This window comes from Gambusia affinis, linkage group LG04 (assembly GCF_019740435.1).
Source record: "Gambusia affinis linkage group LG04, SWU_Gaff_1.0, whole genome shotgun sequence".
NCBI lineage: Eukaryota > Metazoa > Chordata > Actinopteri > Cyprinodontiformes > Poeciliidae > Gambusia > Gambusia affinis.
In genome coordinates this window covers 210,058-224,473 of record NC_057871.1, presented here as the reverse complement: position 1 = coordinate 224,473, position 14,416 = coordinate 210,058, and the positions used below count along the sequence as shown (strand labels likewise).

The 14,416-nt window shown below is 46.6% G+C and overlaps 3 protein-coding genes across 7 annotated transcripts; 2 read left to right on the top strand and 1 right to left on the bottom strand.

Moving 5' to 3' along the window:
* Positions 1-6,187: 6,187 nt before the first annotated feature.
* mtif2 (mitochondrial translational initiation factor 2) lies at positions 6,188-10,547 on the top strand. Of its 3 annotated transcripts, none has more exons than XM_044114997.1 (14): positions 6,188-6,322; positions 7,130-7,230; positions 7,303-7,414; positions 7,483-7,654; positions 7,731-7,891; positions 7,980-8,156; positions 8,227-8,366; positions 8,444-8,568; positions 8,636-8,840; positions 8,980-9,232; positions 9,300-9,440; positions 9,528-9,692; positions 9,782-9,922; positions 10,256-10,547. In XM_044114997.1, the coding sequence occupies exons 2-14, from the start codon at positions 7,132-7,134 to the stop codon at positions 10,423-10,425; spliced, it is 2,061 nt and encodes a 686-aa protein (XP_043970932.1). In that variant the 5' UTR covers positions 6,188-6,322; positions 7,130-7,131; the 3' UTR covers positions 10,426-10,547. The 3 variants fall into 3 exon arrangements, with proteins under 3 accessions (XP_043970932.1, XP_043970934.1, XP_043970933.1); XM_044114999.1 differs by having other exon boundaries at positions 6,230-6,322; positions 8,983-9,232; XM_044114998.1 differs by lacking the exon at positions 6,188-6,322 and having other exon boundaries at positions 7,112-7,230.
* Positions 10,460-13,388, bottom strand: sde2 (SDE2 telomere maintenance homolog (S. pombe)). 3 transcript variants are annotated; one of them, XM_044115004.1, is made up of 8 exons: positions 13,244-13,388; positions 12,468-12,570; positions 12,228-12,339; positions 11,983-12,152; positions 11,800-11,905; positions 11,605-11,727; positions 10,868-11,189; positions 10,460-10,785 (listed from the first exon to the last, which is right to left on the bottom strand). In XM_044115004.1, the coding sequence occupies exons 1-8, from the start codon at positions 13,343-13,345 to the stop codon at positions 10,588-10,590; spliced, it is 1,236 nt and encodes a 411-aa protein (XP_043970939.1). In that variant the 5' UTR covers positions 13,346-13,388; the 3' UTR covers positions 10,460-10,587. The 3 variants fall into 3 exon arrangements, with proteins under 3 accessions (XP_043970939.1, XP_043970940.1, XP_043970941.1); XM_044115005.1 differs by having other exon boundaries at positions 10,460-10,782; XM_044115006.1 differs by lacking the exons at positions 12,468-12,570; positions 13,244-13,388 and adding an exon at positions 12,433-12,467 and having other exon boundaries at positions 12,228-12,401.
* A 40-nt stretch (positions 13,389-13,428) lies between these two features.
* On the top strand, positions 13,429-14,333 carry mrps28 (mitochondrial ribosomal protein S28). The gene has a single exon (XM_044115007.1). The coding sequence runs from the start codon at positions 13,676-13,678 to the stop codon at positions 14,195-14,197; it is 522 nt and encodes a 173-aa protein (XP_043970942.1). The 5' UTR covers positions 13,429-13,675; the 3' UTR covers positions 14,198-14,333.
* The last annotated feature ends 83 nt before the right edge of the window (positions 14,334-14,416 follow it).

Here is a 14,416-nt window from a genome sequence, read left to right as displayed (position 1 = left end):
ATTGAATGTATAAGAAAACAATAACAATCTCAAATAACAAGTCAATAACAAATATTACAAAACAAAAAGAAATATCACAACTGCTGTTGAAAAATACAATTAAATACAAAGACTGGAACAAAGTATAAAAAAATAAAATAAAATAAATAAATAAAATAATAACAATAATGATAAAATAGATAAAATAATCAGCGGGGGCTACCAACTGAAAATCTTCCATTAACTCAAACAATTTAATTGCATTTAAATTCTGCATCTTTTAAAAAGGGAAAGTTCATTTTTGAGAGCAGAGATTGAGAGGCAGCATTTAACACAGCAACATTTATGGATATCATACTTTGTTACAATTATTAGAATATTGACAAAAAAAAAAAAAAAATTTCTTTAATGGATAAACCGAATTGAATGTTTTGCAAGGAAATAAAATCTACATTTATTGTTTTAGAAGACAGAAAGTTTCGAAGTTGATCCCATAAGTTTGATACTTCTTTACATTCATAAAAAAGATGTTTAGTTGTTTCCAATTGAGTTGTACAAAAGTCACAATTCTCAACATTAAACTTAAATCTCTCTAAAGAACTCATTTGAAGGATATATGTTATTTATTATTTTAAATTGTAATTCTTTATATTTAGGAGGAATTGGGAATTTCAAATAATTTGTCCTAATTTTGACTATCATGGATTTCTTAAAATTTTGTAAGAGAACTGTTTGTTCTTCCTGGGTACATATTATTTATAGAATACTGATTCAAAAACTTGTTGTTGCATTTATTATCTCTAATGTCCACATGCTCAAATTGAATCTTATGGAGTCTAGGAATAAAGAAATTAGATAAACTGTTTTTAACTGAATGAATGAGGACATCAGGGATACTACATAAAACTTTCTTATAAATTCTTAGTGAACAATCATTTCTATACTTCCTGTTAAAATCCTCCAAACTTAGAAAATCACCATTTCCATCCAGTAAATGAGTAATTGACCAGATTCCTTTATTCCACCAATTTTCTAGAAAAATAGATTTTCTACCACATAGAATGGCTCTGTGGTTCCACAGTGGAACATTATGAGGGCTGAAGTTGTTTAAACATGAACTTCCACTGTAACAAAACCTGTTGGTGGGAATTAGAGAGTTGTAGGGGGAGTTTTAATAATTCAAAATCACATTTCAATAACAACTCAATACCTCCAACTTTTTGAAATACGAACGACGGAATAACAAACCATATGAGATCACTGTTTTTTAAAAGGGACTGAAGCCATCTAATTTTTAAAGTACCATTCATAATTTCAAATTCGATTGCCTTAATACCACCTTCCTCATAATTTTTTAGCAAATCAGCGGTCCGGGGAAGATGGCGGTCCGAGCAGGTGTCATGCCGAGTAACGCGCGCATCGCTCTGAACTCTCATATTGATGAGAAAACGGACTGAAATGACCGAAGAGGAAACGTTTAAAGATATTCGTGACATCATCACGTTTCTTAACCATGTAAGTGCAACAACTTTAGAAAATGTGCTTTATTTTTTTATTATTATAATATTTGAAATTTCACCAAATCCTGACTAACAATGAAGAATCTTATTTCTTTGTCATATTTTAAGAATTTTATTATTTTACTTATTTAGATAAGTAGTATACACCGGTTACATAAGTGTTACCGGCCTCAGACCTCGGGGAAATCAGGGCCGGGACAAGCGATGCACAGGCAGGATGCGCTGTGGATCTGTGAATGATGAGGAACAGACACGTTAATACGTTGAGCCTGGATCTGCTGGCAGCGGTTTATTATTGACTGCAACAATCTTAAACAGTCAGTCATTCCATTTAAACACAAATATCAAACTATCCTTGCTTTGAAAATATCACAAAACATCATAACATGGGGATAGTATTCATGTCAAAATACACTGTCATAGTCTTTCACTTCAAAACAGCTCAAAATACAATTGACCTCTTGGTTTACAATATTGTTAATAACCTGAGTAATACAACAAATACTCTTGTAAAATAAAATAAAGTGCAACATAATAACCCATCACGTGTCTCTGAGTGTATATGTCATTCATTGCAAAATAAACTTAATGTTCATCAAAATAATAACTTCCCATCACCAAAGACAGTAATAAATCTAATGCCCGTTCATACCTTCAGCCATTGGCTCAGATACAAAAAGTAAACGTAAAACGGACACGATGTTCTCTTTCACATGCACATCTGTACATCCCATGTGTTCTCTGTAATCAAGCCGTTAAAGAACTACTAGCGGTAGCCATTATTCGACTCGACAAAACAAAACAAATACTTATCAGAACTCGGATCAAGTTCTCTCAAAATGTTACTATAATGTCACAGACAGTTCACATTACTTCCAACATCTTTAAGAATGTTTAGGAATAGTTATAATTAGTACCTGTGAATGATGAGGAACAGACACGTTAATACGTTGTGCCTTGCTCTGCTGGCAGCGGTTTATTATTAACTGCGCATGCGCTGGCAGAGACTATAGAAGTTTCCTCGTTTGTTCATTCACTCACAGTAGCGCCCTCTACTGACTAGGTGGTCATCGACATGAGTCAGTTAATGTTAGAAAGTTGTTCAAATCATCTTAAAATAATCTTTTCAAAAATGGGAGTTTCTGTTTTAGTAAAACATTAATTTCTAGACCCACTACATAAGCCCTAAAACGGTGGGTTTTATTTTGCAGATTAATTTACATAAATACGGTTTTTACACCTTTATTGACACATATGAGTCGGACGTTTTTCAGTGTCTGATGAAAATGTTCTCAGCAGATGGTTTGAAATTCCCCGAATTTTCTTTTAACACCATAAAAGCTAAAGCATCACAAACAGAGGCCCGTTATGTAGAACATTTTATATCAGCTCTTACTCCTCTCCAGTTTAATCAAGGCTTAACGCAGTTCTTGGTTTCAACAGCCATTTATTGTGGACACATTTTACAAAGTCCCCAAAATACCGTCAGAACAAAAAACAAAAGTAACACAAACCCAAATCAGTTCACAATAAATGGAGTATTTACATAAATAAAAGATACAAATAAACAAACCAAACCTCATTAGCAGCTTTGACTCCGGACCAGGGGCCACCAACACGGGGCCCACGGGGCCCGCGGTGCCCCGGGGGGACGCCGTCAGTCGCCCGCAGAGCAACTTCTAAAAACAGCCACTGTCTTTAGGGAGCACTGCCACAGAAATGATTTAATTTAATGTTGTTACATTGAATTAATAACATTTGTTTAGATTTAGATTTTTTCAAGAAGTAAATTATAAAAAATGTTTAAAATAAATTGCTTCATGCATGAAACTCTTTTCTATGGTTAAAGTTCAAACCGGTCAGACGCCTGCAGGGTTTTATCGGAGGGCGGCGGCGCCTGCAGGGTTTTATCGGAGGGCGGCGGCGCCTGCAGGCTGCTCCCTCTCTGCCTACCTTAAGATTTTCCTTGGAGTAAAAAAAGAAAAGAATAATTTATAAAAGTTTTATTATCTAACTCTCTTTACAATTAACACAATTGTGGAGAAATAAAAAGATCTTATGTGTCAAAACATCTTGTACGTCTGAGTCTGGGGGTCAAAGGTCACGCCAAAGCCTAAATCTTATTGGTCAGTTTACTTTTGTTTATTTGAATGATCAGAGTTTGAACCTCCTGTAGTTCTAAGAGCCGTTTGGATCCCGGTGGAGCTTTTTACCGGGTCGGTTCTGTTGGGTCGCCGGTTTATGAGTTTCTTTGATGTTTCCTGACCTGCAGAGCTGATGGGTCACCAGTTAACTGACCTCTGCTGCTCTTCCTGAGCGTGGAGCTAAAACTGAGGGTTAAACCATTTAATCTAGTGGAAACGTTCCCAATGAATCAAACATTGTTGCTTCACCTTCTGCTCCTCTGGACTCTGACACCACCTGGACCTGGAATCTACATCCTCCTCTGGACGTGGATCTACTGGGTTTATAGGCTTCACTTCCATGTCTTTATTATTTAACATCGTTTGTGTTAAAATAAAACAAAGTGTGTTCTGCTTCAGTGGTTTAGTTTTGTGTTGGTTTTGTTCAACACTCACATGATGGAGATCTGGTTGTTCTCCTGCAGGTCAGTGATAGTTTTACCTTCTGATCTGTCGGACATTTTTATTCAACATCTCCTGGTTTCAACAGGCGACCCGTCAACTGTTCAGTTCACCAAACCACAAAAAAACTAATAAACCGGCGACCCAACAGAACCGAACACTGTAAAAAACTCAGGATCTTAGAACAACAGGAGATTCAAACTCCACTCATCATTTTTAGTTCACAGTAAAAATAAACTGACCAATCAGATTCAGGCTCTGGCTGACCTTTGACCCCCACAGACTCACACTGATGTGCTACATACAAAATGTTTTGGTACAAAATAACTTTCTCTTCTCTCCACAGTTTAGTTAATAGTAAAGAGGGTTGGATAATAAAATAATAATAACTTTTCTGTTTGTATTTAAAGGAAAATCTCTCAGTGCCTCCAGATGTTCAGCTGCAGCTGCAACAATCCAGACTCTCAGTCACTTTGGACAATTTAGAATCAGACAGAAAATCTCCAACAGGGAATCAAACTCACAACTCTGAACTAAGAACTTCTGATCACATGATAGTAATGAACCATATCTGCCATGATAAATTATTACTGATAACTATTGTCAGTAGATCATTAATATGATCATATATACATATATGTATTATTGTTATAAAGGCTGAGACAACAATATTTATGTCTGAATCAAACCAGCAGCCCTTCGTGTTGCTCTGGACCCGGGAAGCAGCTCCCAGTCTCTAGAAGGTCGGTGACTCCTGGTTTAGAGGAATAAAGTTTAATTTCCAACAATCAGTTTCTTCAGCTTGAATCCTCCATGTGGCTCTAAGTGTGCCAGTCAATGTTTCCCCGGGCAACACGTGGCCCGCGGAACGAAATAAAAGGTTCCCCCACATTTGAATTTACACTTAATTGAACCTAATGAGTATCAACACAAATTTACTAAAACTGCCAGACATTTAAACTCAATGTTTTCCATTAAATAAAATTTAACTACTGCCACCTTAAACCAAACAACAAAAAACAATAATTCAGATGCAGTTGCCTTGACAGCAGCTATTTCATCTTTAACTGTCTAGTCTATTAATGTACGGAGATGCATTTTAATTTCAGAGCCTGATAATATTTGGCAGGCTCTGCATCCGTCTAGGAATCCTCAGACTTTGATTTGCTGTTGATGATTAAACTTGTTTATTTTGTGATATTGAGTCGACTGAACATCTTTTTCTATGAATGTTTTATTGCAAAACTTTCTGTTATGACGTTCACCTACTGGCTTTTCCCTAAAACTCCAAACTTACCTGAATTTTCTAAGGAAGATTATTTATGGGATCCTGAGAGAAGAAAAGAAATTTGAAATGCTACTAAATGTAATAATTATTATGGGCAAGTTTTTCATTCACTAATGTGGTTTTCTAAAAGCCAAACCATCTTTTCACAGTGTTTCCTGTTCTCATCTCTACAATTCATGAACACAGAACAAGAAGCAGAATTGGAAAATATGATAAACTGTTGGAAACTGATGGAAAACTTCTAAAGAAAGGAAGCAGCCTGGGTCGGTTTCTTCTGATGCAATATAATAATAATAATAATAATAATAATAATAATAATAATAATAATAATAATAATAATAATAATAATAATAATAATAAATAATAATAATATTAATAATAATAATAATATTAATAATAATAATAAAATAATAATATTATTAATAATAATAAAATAATAATAATATTAATAATAATAATAATAAAATAATAAAATAATAATAATAATAATAATAATATTAATAATAACAAAATAATAATAATAATAATAATAATAATAATAATAATAATAAAACATAATAATAATAATAAAATAATAATAATATTAATAATAATAATAAAAAAAATAATAATAAAATAATACATAATAATAATAATAATAATAATAATAATAATAATAATAATAATAATAATAATAATAATAATAATAATAATAATAATAATAATAATAATAAAAATAATAATACATAATAATAATAATAGTAATAATAATAATAATAATGATGTTAGATCCGTCTTGTTCTGGTGGGAGGAGTCAGATCAGAGCGGGTTCCTTTAAGCTAGTCATGTGACTTCCTGCGTCATCAGAAGATGCCGTCTATCATGGCGGCTCCCAGCTGCAGGTATCGTTCACGGTGAGGTTGTTCGTGGTTCGGTGACGCAGGATGAGGTGAAGAGCTCACCTGTCTGAGGTGAGAGACACAGCGCGCGAGCTGGCGGGCCGCCGTTAGCGGAGGACTTCCTGTCCGCCTTTCTAGCAGAAAACAGAAGCAGACTTCAGTCTGAAGAAGTGAAAAGAACTGTTCGGCAGGTGAACAGACTGGAGATAAACAGTCATGTGGGCTTTGATTAGACAGCAGCTCTACGGTCATCCTTCCGGCTGGTCAGTTTGGATCTGCTTTTACTGACCTGCTCGAACTTTAGACACATTCTGTTCAGTTTTACGTGGTTTGGTTTCTGCTGATCTTCATTAGTCTAAATAGGATTATTCTTATAATCTGCTGATTTAGTTCAGCTGTTTTCTTTCATTCGGCTTTGGTTTAAGGGACTTTTATTTTGAAAGATTCTCTCTTGCACTTCTCAGATCAGCTGAGGGGAGTCTTTGTATTTCTGTCATTTCAAATTCCATTTAGAAATACTTTATTGATCCCAAAAGAAAATAAAATGTTATAACTCATTAATTCAACATTTTAGGTAGTTATTGTTGCTAGTGACCTGCTGTAGCAGTCTGTCTTACATTGATCTGAAAGAAGCTTCTGACTGACACCTTTCATGAAGAGGATGGTCAGAGTTGTTCATAATTTTCTTGATTTCATGTGAAATCCTTCTTTGCATCATCATCATCATCATCATCATCATCATCATCTCCAGAGTTTTCACAATAAAAGTCAAATAAATCAATCAAAGTGTTTGTCCTGCAGTGAGGACAGATGCAGAGCTGCTGCAGTTTGTCTCCTGGCTGAACAGAAACACCTGTCCTCCACCTGTGTCCTCTGTAGCTATGAGTGTGATGTCATCAGTGATGCGGGCTGCGCGGCTGCTCCGGAGCTCCGCCCCCCTGCTCACCTGGCCTCAGAGCAGAGGACTGGCCTCCAAGCAGGTAAGGCTGTGGATGTTAGCTTAGCTTGTGGTTGGTGGACTAGAGTAAAGGCTGATGACTCACTTGGTGCAGGTCAAAGGTCAGAGGAAGGAGCAGAAGAAGCTCAAAGTGGACAAACAGGAAGTGGAGATCAGACAGGGCATGACGGCGGCGGCGCTGGCGGCGGCCATGAACAGAGACTTTGGTGAGCAGCGTGATTAACGCCGATGACCCGATTCTCCTGCATATTCTACTGACCCGGTTCTGCTACAGACCACGTTCTGGAGGCGCTGCTCAACACGCCGGCGGACCTGGACTCGCTCCGGCCCGACTCGGTTCTGGAGGACAGCTGGATCAAGGAGGCGGTGATCCGGTCCGGGATGAAGTTCAGATGGGCCAAGCTGAGCGAGAGCCGAGAGCGGCCCAACAGAGACGCCCAGAGGAGGTACGGAACCGGATTGGACCCGACCCGACCCGACCATCATCCAACTGACCTGCTTGTGACCCCTCTGCGGCCCCAGGCCCCCCGCTGACCCCGCGCTCCTGGCCAGTCGCCCCCCGGTGGTCACCATCATGGGTCATGTGGATCACGGGAAGACGACGCTGCTGGACAGCCTGAGGAAGAGCCAGCTGGTCGCCACGGAGGCCGGCGGCATCACGCAGCACATCGGAGCCTTCCTGGGTAACCAGCTGGGAGGCTCCGCCCCCAAGGCCCCAGATCCTTCTTGGTACAGCTCCTGACCTCTGACCTCTGTCTTTCTGACCTCCAGTCCAGCTGCCCACTGGGGAGCGGATCACCTTCCTGGACACGCCGGGCCACGCCGCCTTCTCCTCCATGAGGGCCCGCGGCGCCAACGCCACCGACATCGTGGTGCTGGTGGTGGCGGCCGACGACGGCGTCATGAACCAGACCGTGGAGTCCATCCAGCACGCCAAGAACGCCAAAGGTAGGAGTGGGGGGGGCGCCGGGTGGTTCTGAGGTCCTGGTTCTGATGTTCTGGTTGCGGCCCGGCCCAGTCCCCGTCATCGTGGCGGTGAATAAGTGTGACAGGCCGCAGGCCGACCCCCAGCGGGTGAAGCGGGAGCTGCTGGCGCACGGCGTCGTCTGCGAGGAGTTCGGCGGCGACGTTCAGGCCATCAACGTCTCGGCTCTGAAGGTGATCCGACCCGAACGGAACCGCCGCGGTCCGGCCCACCTGCGGCGCGTCCTCACCCACGATGTCACTGTTTCCAGGGCGACAACCTGCAGGCTCTGGCCGAGGCCACGGTGGCGCTGGCCGAGGTTCTGGAGCTGAAGGCGGACCCGGACGGCCCGGTGGAGGCCGTCGTTATCGAGAGCCGGACCGACAAAGGCAAAGGGTGAGTCCTCCGGAACCGGGTCCGGTTCTGATAGGGGTTCCGCTGACGGGCCGCTCCCTGTGCCCAGCCCCGTGACTACGGCCATCGTCCAGCGGGGGACGCTGCGGCGCGGCTGCGTTCTGGTGGCCGGCCGCTGCTGGGCCAAGGTCCGCTTCCTGTTCGACGAGAACGGCCGCGCGGTGCCGGAGGCGGCGCCGAGCGCGGCGGTCCAGGTGGTCGGATGGAAGGAGCTGCCGTCTGCCGGAGAGACGGTGCTGGAGGTGGAGTCAGAGGTGAGGGCCAGAACCAGAACCGGGCCAGAACCGGTGTCTGTGAATCCCCACATGTATAAACAGCCTGTCCTGTCCCAGCTGGCTGCTGGCTACTTCCTGTGTGGACCGCTGCAGTAAAAGCCTGTCCTGTTGGCTGCAGCAGCGGGCCAGAGAGGTGGTGGAGTGGAGGAGCCACCGGGCGGAGCAGCAGAAGCTGCAGGAGGAGCAGAGCGCCATCCAGCTCAAGCAGCAGCGCCACCTGGAGGAGTACCAGCGGGAGCGCGAGCCGCTGGCCCACCTGAGCTGGCGCCAGAGGAGGGCGGCGCTGTACCGGGCCGACAAGATCCGCTTCTCTGTGCGGCCCAGCGAGCGGACGGAGAGCGACGAGCTCGGCCTGTCGCTCGTCATCAAAGGTGGGGACGGCGCTCCGCCCGGCTCCGCCCGGCGTGACGCCGCTGACCGGTGACCTCTGACCTGCAGGTGACGTGGACGGGTCGGTGGAGACGCTGCTGAACATCCTGGACGGCTACGACGCTCAGGACGAGTGCCGGCTGGACGTGATCCACTTCGGTGTCGGCGACATCTCGGAGAACGACGTCAACATGGCCGCCGCGTTCGGAGGTAGGTCCGATGTTCTGGTGCCGGAGCGACCCGGGGCCGAGCGGCGTCGCTTTGGTAACGGCAGCAGGTTCCGGTTCTGTTCCTCAGGGTCGGTGTACGGCTTCAACGTGGCGGCGAGCCGTGGCGTGACGCAGCTGGCGGCGCGGAGGGGCGTGGCCCTGCGGCTGCACCGCGTCATCTACCAGCTGGTGGAGCAGCTGCGCCACGAGTTGAGCAGCAAGCTGCCGCCACAGCGCCGCAGCAGCACCGTGGGTGAGTCCAGGTCCAGAACCACAGCAGAACTGGGTCAGACCGGACTGCTGGAGGTTCTCAGAACCGTCCTATCCGTCCCCTCCTGTCAGGTGAGGCGACGGTCCTCGCCGTCTTCGACGTCTCTGTGGGGAAGAAGAAGGTTCTGGTGGCCGGCTGCCGGGTCCAGAAGGGCCAGCTGGACCGACGGCTGAAGTTCAGGCTGATCCGAGGACGAGACACGGTCTGGGAGGGTGAGTGAGACCAGAACCGGGCCGGGTCCAATTGGTTCTGAACTTAAACCTTGAGGATTTTAATGGTCGGGTTCTGATGGGACCCAGTTCATCCTGGTCAGGATGAACCAGTTAAAGCTATAGAGTGACCAGAGCTGCCAGTCATCCTCATGTACACGCTGCTCAAAGCCTCCGCAGCAGCAACACATTGTTTCTGCCAATAGAACATTTGGCAGCACATGCATAAGGATGATTGGCAGACCGGGAGCGGTGCATCGCCGTGGAGACGGTTGAGGTATAGAAGTTACGTGCTTCAGCTTTAATGAGCCGGTTCTGGTTCTGGTTCTGGTTCAGGTTCTGTGTCGGCGCTGAAGCACCATAAGGACGACGTGGCGACGGCGAAGGCGGGCATGGACTGCGGCGTGTCGGTGGACGGCGAGGTGGACTTCAGCGCCGGTGATGTCATCGAATGCTTTGAGGAGCAGGAAGTTCCTCGGGTCACTTCCTGGGACCCTGGGTTCTGACCGGACCGGACCCTGAGACTGAGAAACGACTCGGTTCGGTTCTGAAACATTTTATTAATATTTCATGAAAACAAATCTGATCATCGATTCACATGTTCAAATAAACGATTCCAACATCCAGACCCGAACGCTTCATTCCAGACAGGAAGTTCCCAGCTGGGTTTACTTCCTCCTGGTTCTGGCGAGCAGTGCCGGGTCGATCCGGTCTGGACTCAGGCCTCTGACGGAGAAGAGGCGGGCGGCGCGCTCCGACAGCGTTCCCCCGCACTTCAGGCCGCGGCGCATCAGTTCCTCCTTCAGAACCTCCAGACCCAGAGACTCCAGCTGCTGGACGGACGGCACCGAGGACAGGTCCAACTGCTGAGGCAGAACCAGAACCGTCAGAACCCAGCAGAGGGTTCTGCTCTAAATCATGTTTAAGCATCTGGATTCTGGTTCTGACCTGATCCGGTTCCCTGCAGCCCTGAGGAGGGTTCTGGTCCCCTGACGGTCCAACAGCCGGTTCCGTCTGGAGCCCGGCGTTCTGGACCTGGGTCGGTTCCGTCGGGAGCCCGGCGTTCTGGACCTGGGTCGGTTCCGTCGGGAGCCCGGCGTTCTGGACCTGGGTCGGTTCCGTCGGGAGCCCGGCGTTCTGGACCTGGGTCGGTTCCGTCGGGAGCCCGGCGTTCTGGACCTGGGTCGGTTCCGTCGGGAGCCCGGCGTTCTGGACCTGGGTCGGTTCCGTCGGGAGCCCGGCGTTCTGGACCTCTGAGGTTGTGGCGGTGCTGGAAGAGACAGCAGAACTTGAGGCTGGATCCGGGTCATGGGAACCGGTTTGGATCGGTTCTGCTTAGAGTGAACAGCTGGTTCTGAATCAGAACTGAGAATATTTTAGCTGGTTGGACCGGTGCTGGATGGGTTTCTGCAGCTGGACCGTCTGGACCCGGATTATGAGGAACCAGTCAGAACCAGTTTAGCCAGCGCTCCCAAGACCAGAACCCATCCTGAAGCTAAACGTGGATGGGTCCAGAACCGGCCGGCAGGTCCGATCAGTGGACGCTGAACCTGCAGCGCCTCCAGCTGGTCAGACGTAGAAAAACATTTTGATCTAACGCTGACCTCTGACCTCTGAGGATCAGCCATGTTCTCAATGAAACCAGAATATTGGTCCCGATATGAATATCCGATAAATCGACAGACCTGCTGCTGGGTCCAGGCTCCGCCTCCGCCCTCTGGGTCGTCATGGTAACAGCTCCTCTACTGCATGGAGACTCATCTTCATCATCTTCATCCTCAGAGCTCAGCAGCTCCTCCAGACCCGTCCTGTAACCATGGTAACAGAGGGTCAGAGCCGGGCTGTGCTCCCTTCACCGGGTCAGAACCTCGCACACCGACCAGAACCCAGCCGCCGCTGCAGTCTTCCTCCTCTTCCTCGCAGGGGCTCGGTTCTGATCCGGGTCAGCTCCGACCTTCACCTGGCTGCTGGAGGTCACCTGCAGGCCTGCGACACACACACACACACCATAAGGACCCGGAACTGCAGCTGGGCCGGCCCGCTGCCCGGTTCTGACCCGTCACCTTTCAGAACAGAGTCCTCCAGACGCTCGCTCAGGTCGTGGCACTGCTGCTGGTACTGCGGGTCGGTGAACTGATGCCGCGGCTCCGACAGCTTCCTCTGCAAACGCTCCAGCCGCCGCTGCTCCTTCTCCGCCTCGCGCTCCGACTGCTTCTTCAGCCAGTCCGCCATCCTACCAGAACCAGAACCAGAACCCGTCTGGACCCTTCACTACAAATCAACATCCAGAGCGGGAGGAGGAACTTACTCCTTCTCATGGTTAACGTCTCGAAGGCGGCGGCCGCTCAGATCTCTGCAGGCCTCTCTGTTGGTCGTCTTCTCAATCTGCGCTCCCAAAGCCCGGAGCATGGAGCCAAAACCTGGAAAACCAATGAAACATGGAGCCAAAACCTGGAAAACCAATGAAACATGGAGCCAAAACCTGGAAAACCAATGAAACATGGAGCCAAAACCTGGTCATGGGATCTGTGCATTTCCTGGAACTGACCTCCCTTCCCTCCACGGAGCCGGGGCTCCAGGCGGTAGACGGCCCCATCCTGCAGCCGCTCCTCCAGCCCGGACAAACGGCCGTTAGTGGTGACATACCAGTCCTGATGGGAAATACTGGATCAGTAAAGATTCCTACAAACTGGACCTGAGACAGAACCAACGACCCGTCACCACTTCAGGGTGAGACCTCTGGTTCGGATTTTTACTTTCTGACGATCTAGAGGTCACACAGCGCTGTGGGACACTGTCACAAAATGGTGGATAAATCTAAATTAAATACATTTATTTAGAATAATATAAATGTTCTCTAAACACAAAACTTTATTTGTTCAGAGTTTCGCTCTCAGAGTTTGAGAACCGTTTTAACTCCCAGTTCCATTGAAATTGGAAGTACTGGTATCAGAAGCGGTCCCAGCAGGAACTATATCTGAACACTAGTTTTGCTGATTTAATGTTTCTTTTGCATTTAGTTATTATCTGTTACTGTCACAATATGAACTTCTTTACAATCGTGCAAACAATTAAAGGGTTAGAAGAAAACAAATCACCCATCTGGAAAACTGTAACAACTTAAATTAACTTTAATACAGCTCTGAAGTAAAATAGGAGATTTATGTTAAAGCCTGTTGTCAACCTATTTCATGGTGAAGTTTTTTTTATTATCCCTATATTAGCCTCCGGTAGCTCAGCAGCTAATAGGCTTCCAGCTCCGGTTTAAACCCTGTAACCCCACGCTAAGGTTCGGTTCCGGTTCTTTTAGATATAATCACTCACCTGGTGCGGAATGAACCGTTCCAGAACGTCTCTGACAACAGAACCAGGTGGTAACTCGAAGCTTGAGCACCTGAAGCTCGGAGCAACAACAAACACCTCCATCTTGGCTCCGTTTGTTACAAGCTGGATGCACTGCGCAGGCGCAGGACTTTATAGGGAGGTCTCATAGGCGCCTCTGGTGCATAGGATTAGAATCGATGCTCTTGGGGCGAAACACGAACCAGTAAATACATAAAATAATAAACTTAATTTTCTATTTATTTCGAACAGACAATAATAAACAAATACATTTTTAAAATCTGAAAAGTTTAAGAAGCTATTTAAGATTTCCAGTCCAAATTTGCATTAACCTTCCTAAATCAACCGGGGTTGGCGCTGTGGCCCAACAGGAATTCAAAGGGAACTCGTCTTCTTCCGGTATTGGAGGACAACATGGCGGCCTTGTGGAGACTGAGGTTCGGGTGCCGGTCCGCGTTCCGCTTCTCCTCAAACGTTTCCGTCCGGACCTGCTTCAGCTCGGACAGTGAGGACGGAACCAGAGCCGCAGCCGGTTTCGCGGCTGCCTTTCAACGGCAGGCGGAGCTCCAGCGGGAGGCAGAGTCCTCCGCGCCCGATCAGAGTGCCTCCATCTCCGGCCAGGAGCAGACCTTCGCCTCGCTCTTCCAGGCTGTTCCGGTCAGAGACAAGGTTGTAGTTGGGAACATCTTCCATGTGGTCCGGGACGACCTGTACATCGACTTCGGAGGGAAGTTTCACTGCGTCTGCCGAAGACCCGCGGCCGGAGGAGAGAGGCTGCAGCGGGGCTCCAGGGTCCGGCTGAAGGTCCTGGACCCGGAACTTACCGCCCGGTTCCTGGGAGCCAAGACCGACACCACCCTGCTGGAGGCCCAGGCGGTCCTGCTGGGTCCGCTGGAGGTACGGGAAGCCCAAGGACGGGTGCAGAAGCAGGACTAGAACCGGAACAATGGCTGAAGCCAGAAGCGGGACCAAAAACAGTTCTGGTTCAGCGTCTGGACCGCAGAGTGCATCATTACAATACTCTTTTCAATCAAGTTTGAGTAAAATGATCAGAATAAATATTTATAAAGTATTCAAGTGTTTCTGTCTGCTGTGTCTGAGACCCAGTTTGCTGGAGTCTGGCCCAAACTAAGCCAGTAAGATCAGAACCAGAGA

Coding starts and splice junctions, on each gene's coding strand:
- mtif2 (XM_044114997.1), top strand. CDS start 7,132: ATGAGTGTGATGTCATCAGTGATGCGGGCTGCGCGGCTGCTCCGGAGC. Junction 7,415..7,482: donor GGCCATGAACAGAGACTTTG/GTGAGCAGCGTG, acceptor GTTCTGCTACAG/ACCACGTTCTGGAGGCGCTG. Junction 7,655..7,730: donor AACAGAGACGCCCAGAGGAG/GTACGGAACCGG, acceptor CTGCGGCCCCAG/GCCCCCCGCTGACCCCGCGC.
- sde2 (XM_044115004.1), bottom strand. CDS start 13,345: ATGGAGGTGTTTGTTGTTGCTCCGAGCTTCAGGTGCTCAAGCTTCGAG. Junction 12,340..12,467: donor GCTCCGTGGAGGGAAGGGAG/GTCAGTTCCAGG, acceptor TTGGTTTTCCAG/GTTTTGGCTCCATGCTCCGG. Junction 11,906..11,982: donor GGAGGACTCTGTTCTGAAAG/GTGACGGGTCAG, acceptor TGTGTGTCGCAG/GCCTGCAGGTGACCTCCAGC.
- mrps28 (XM_044115007.1), top strand. CDS start 13,676: ATGGCGGCCTTGTGGAGACTGAGGTTCGGGTGCCGGTCCGCGTTCCGC.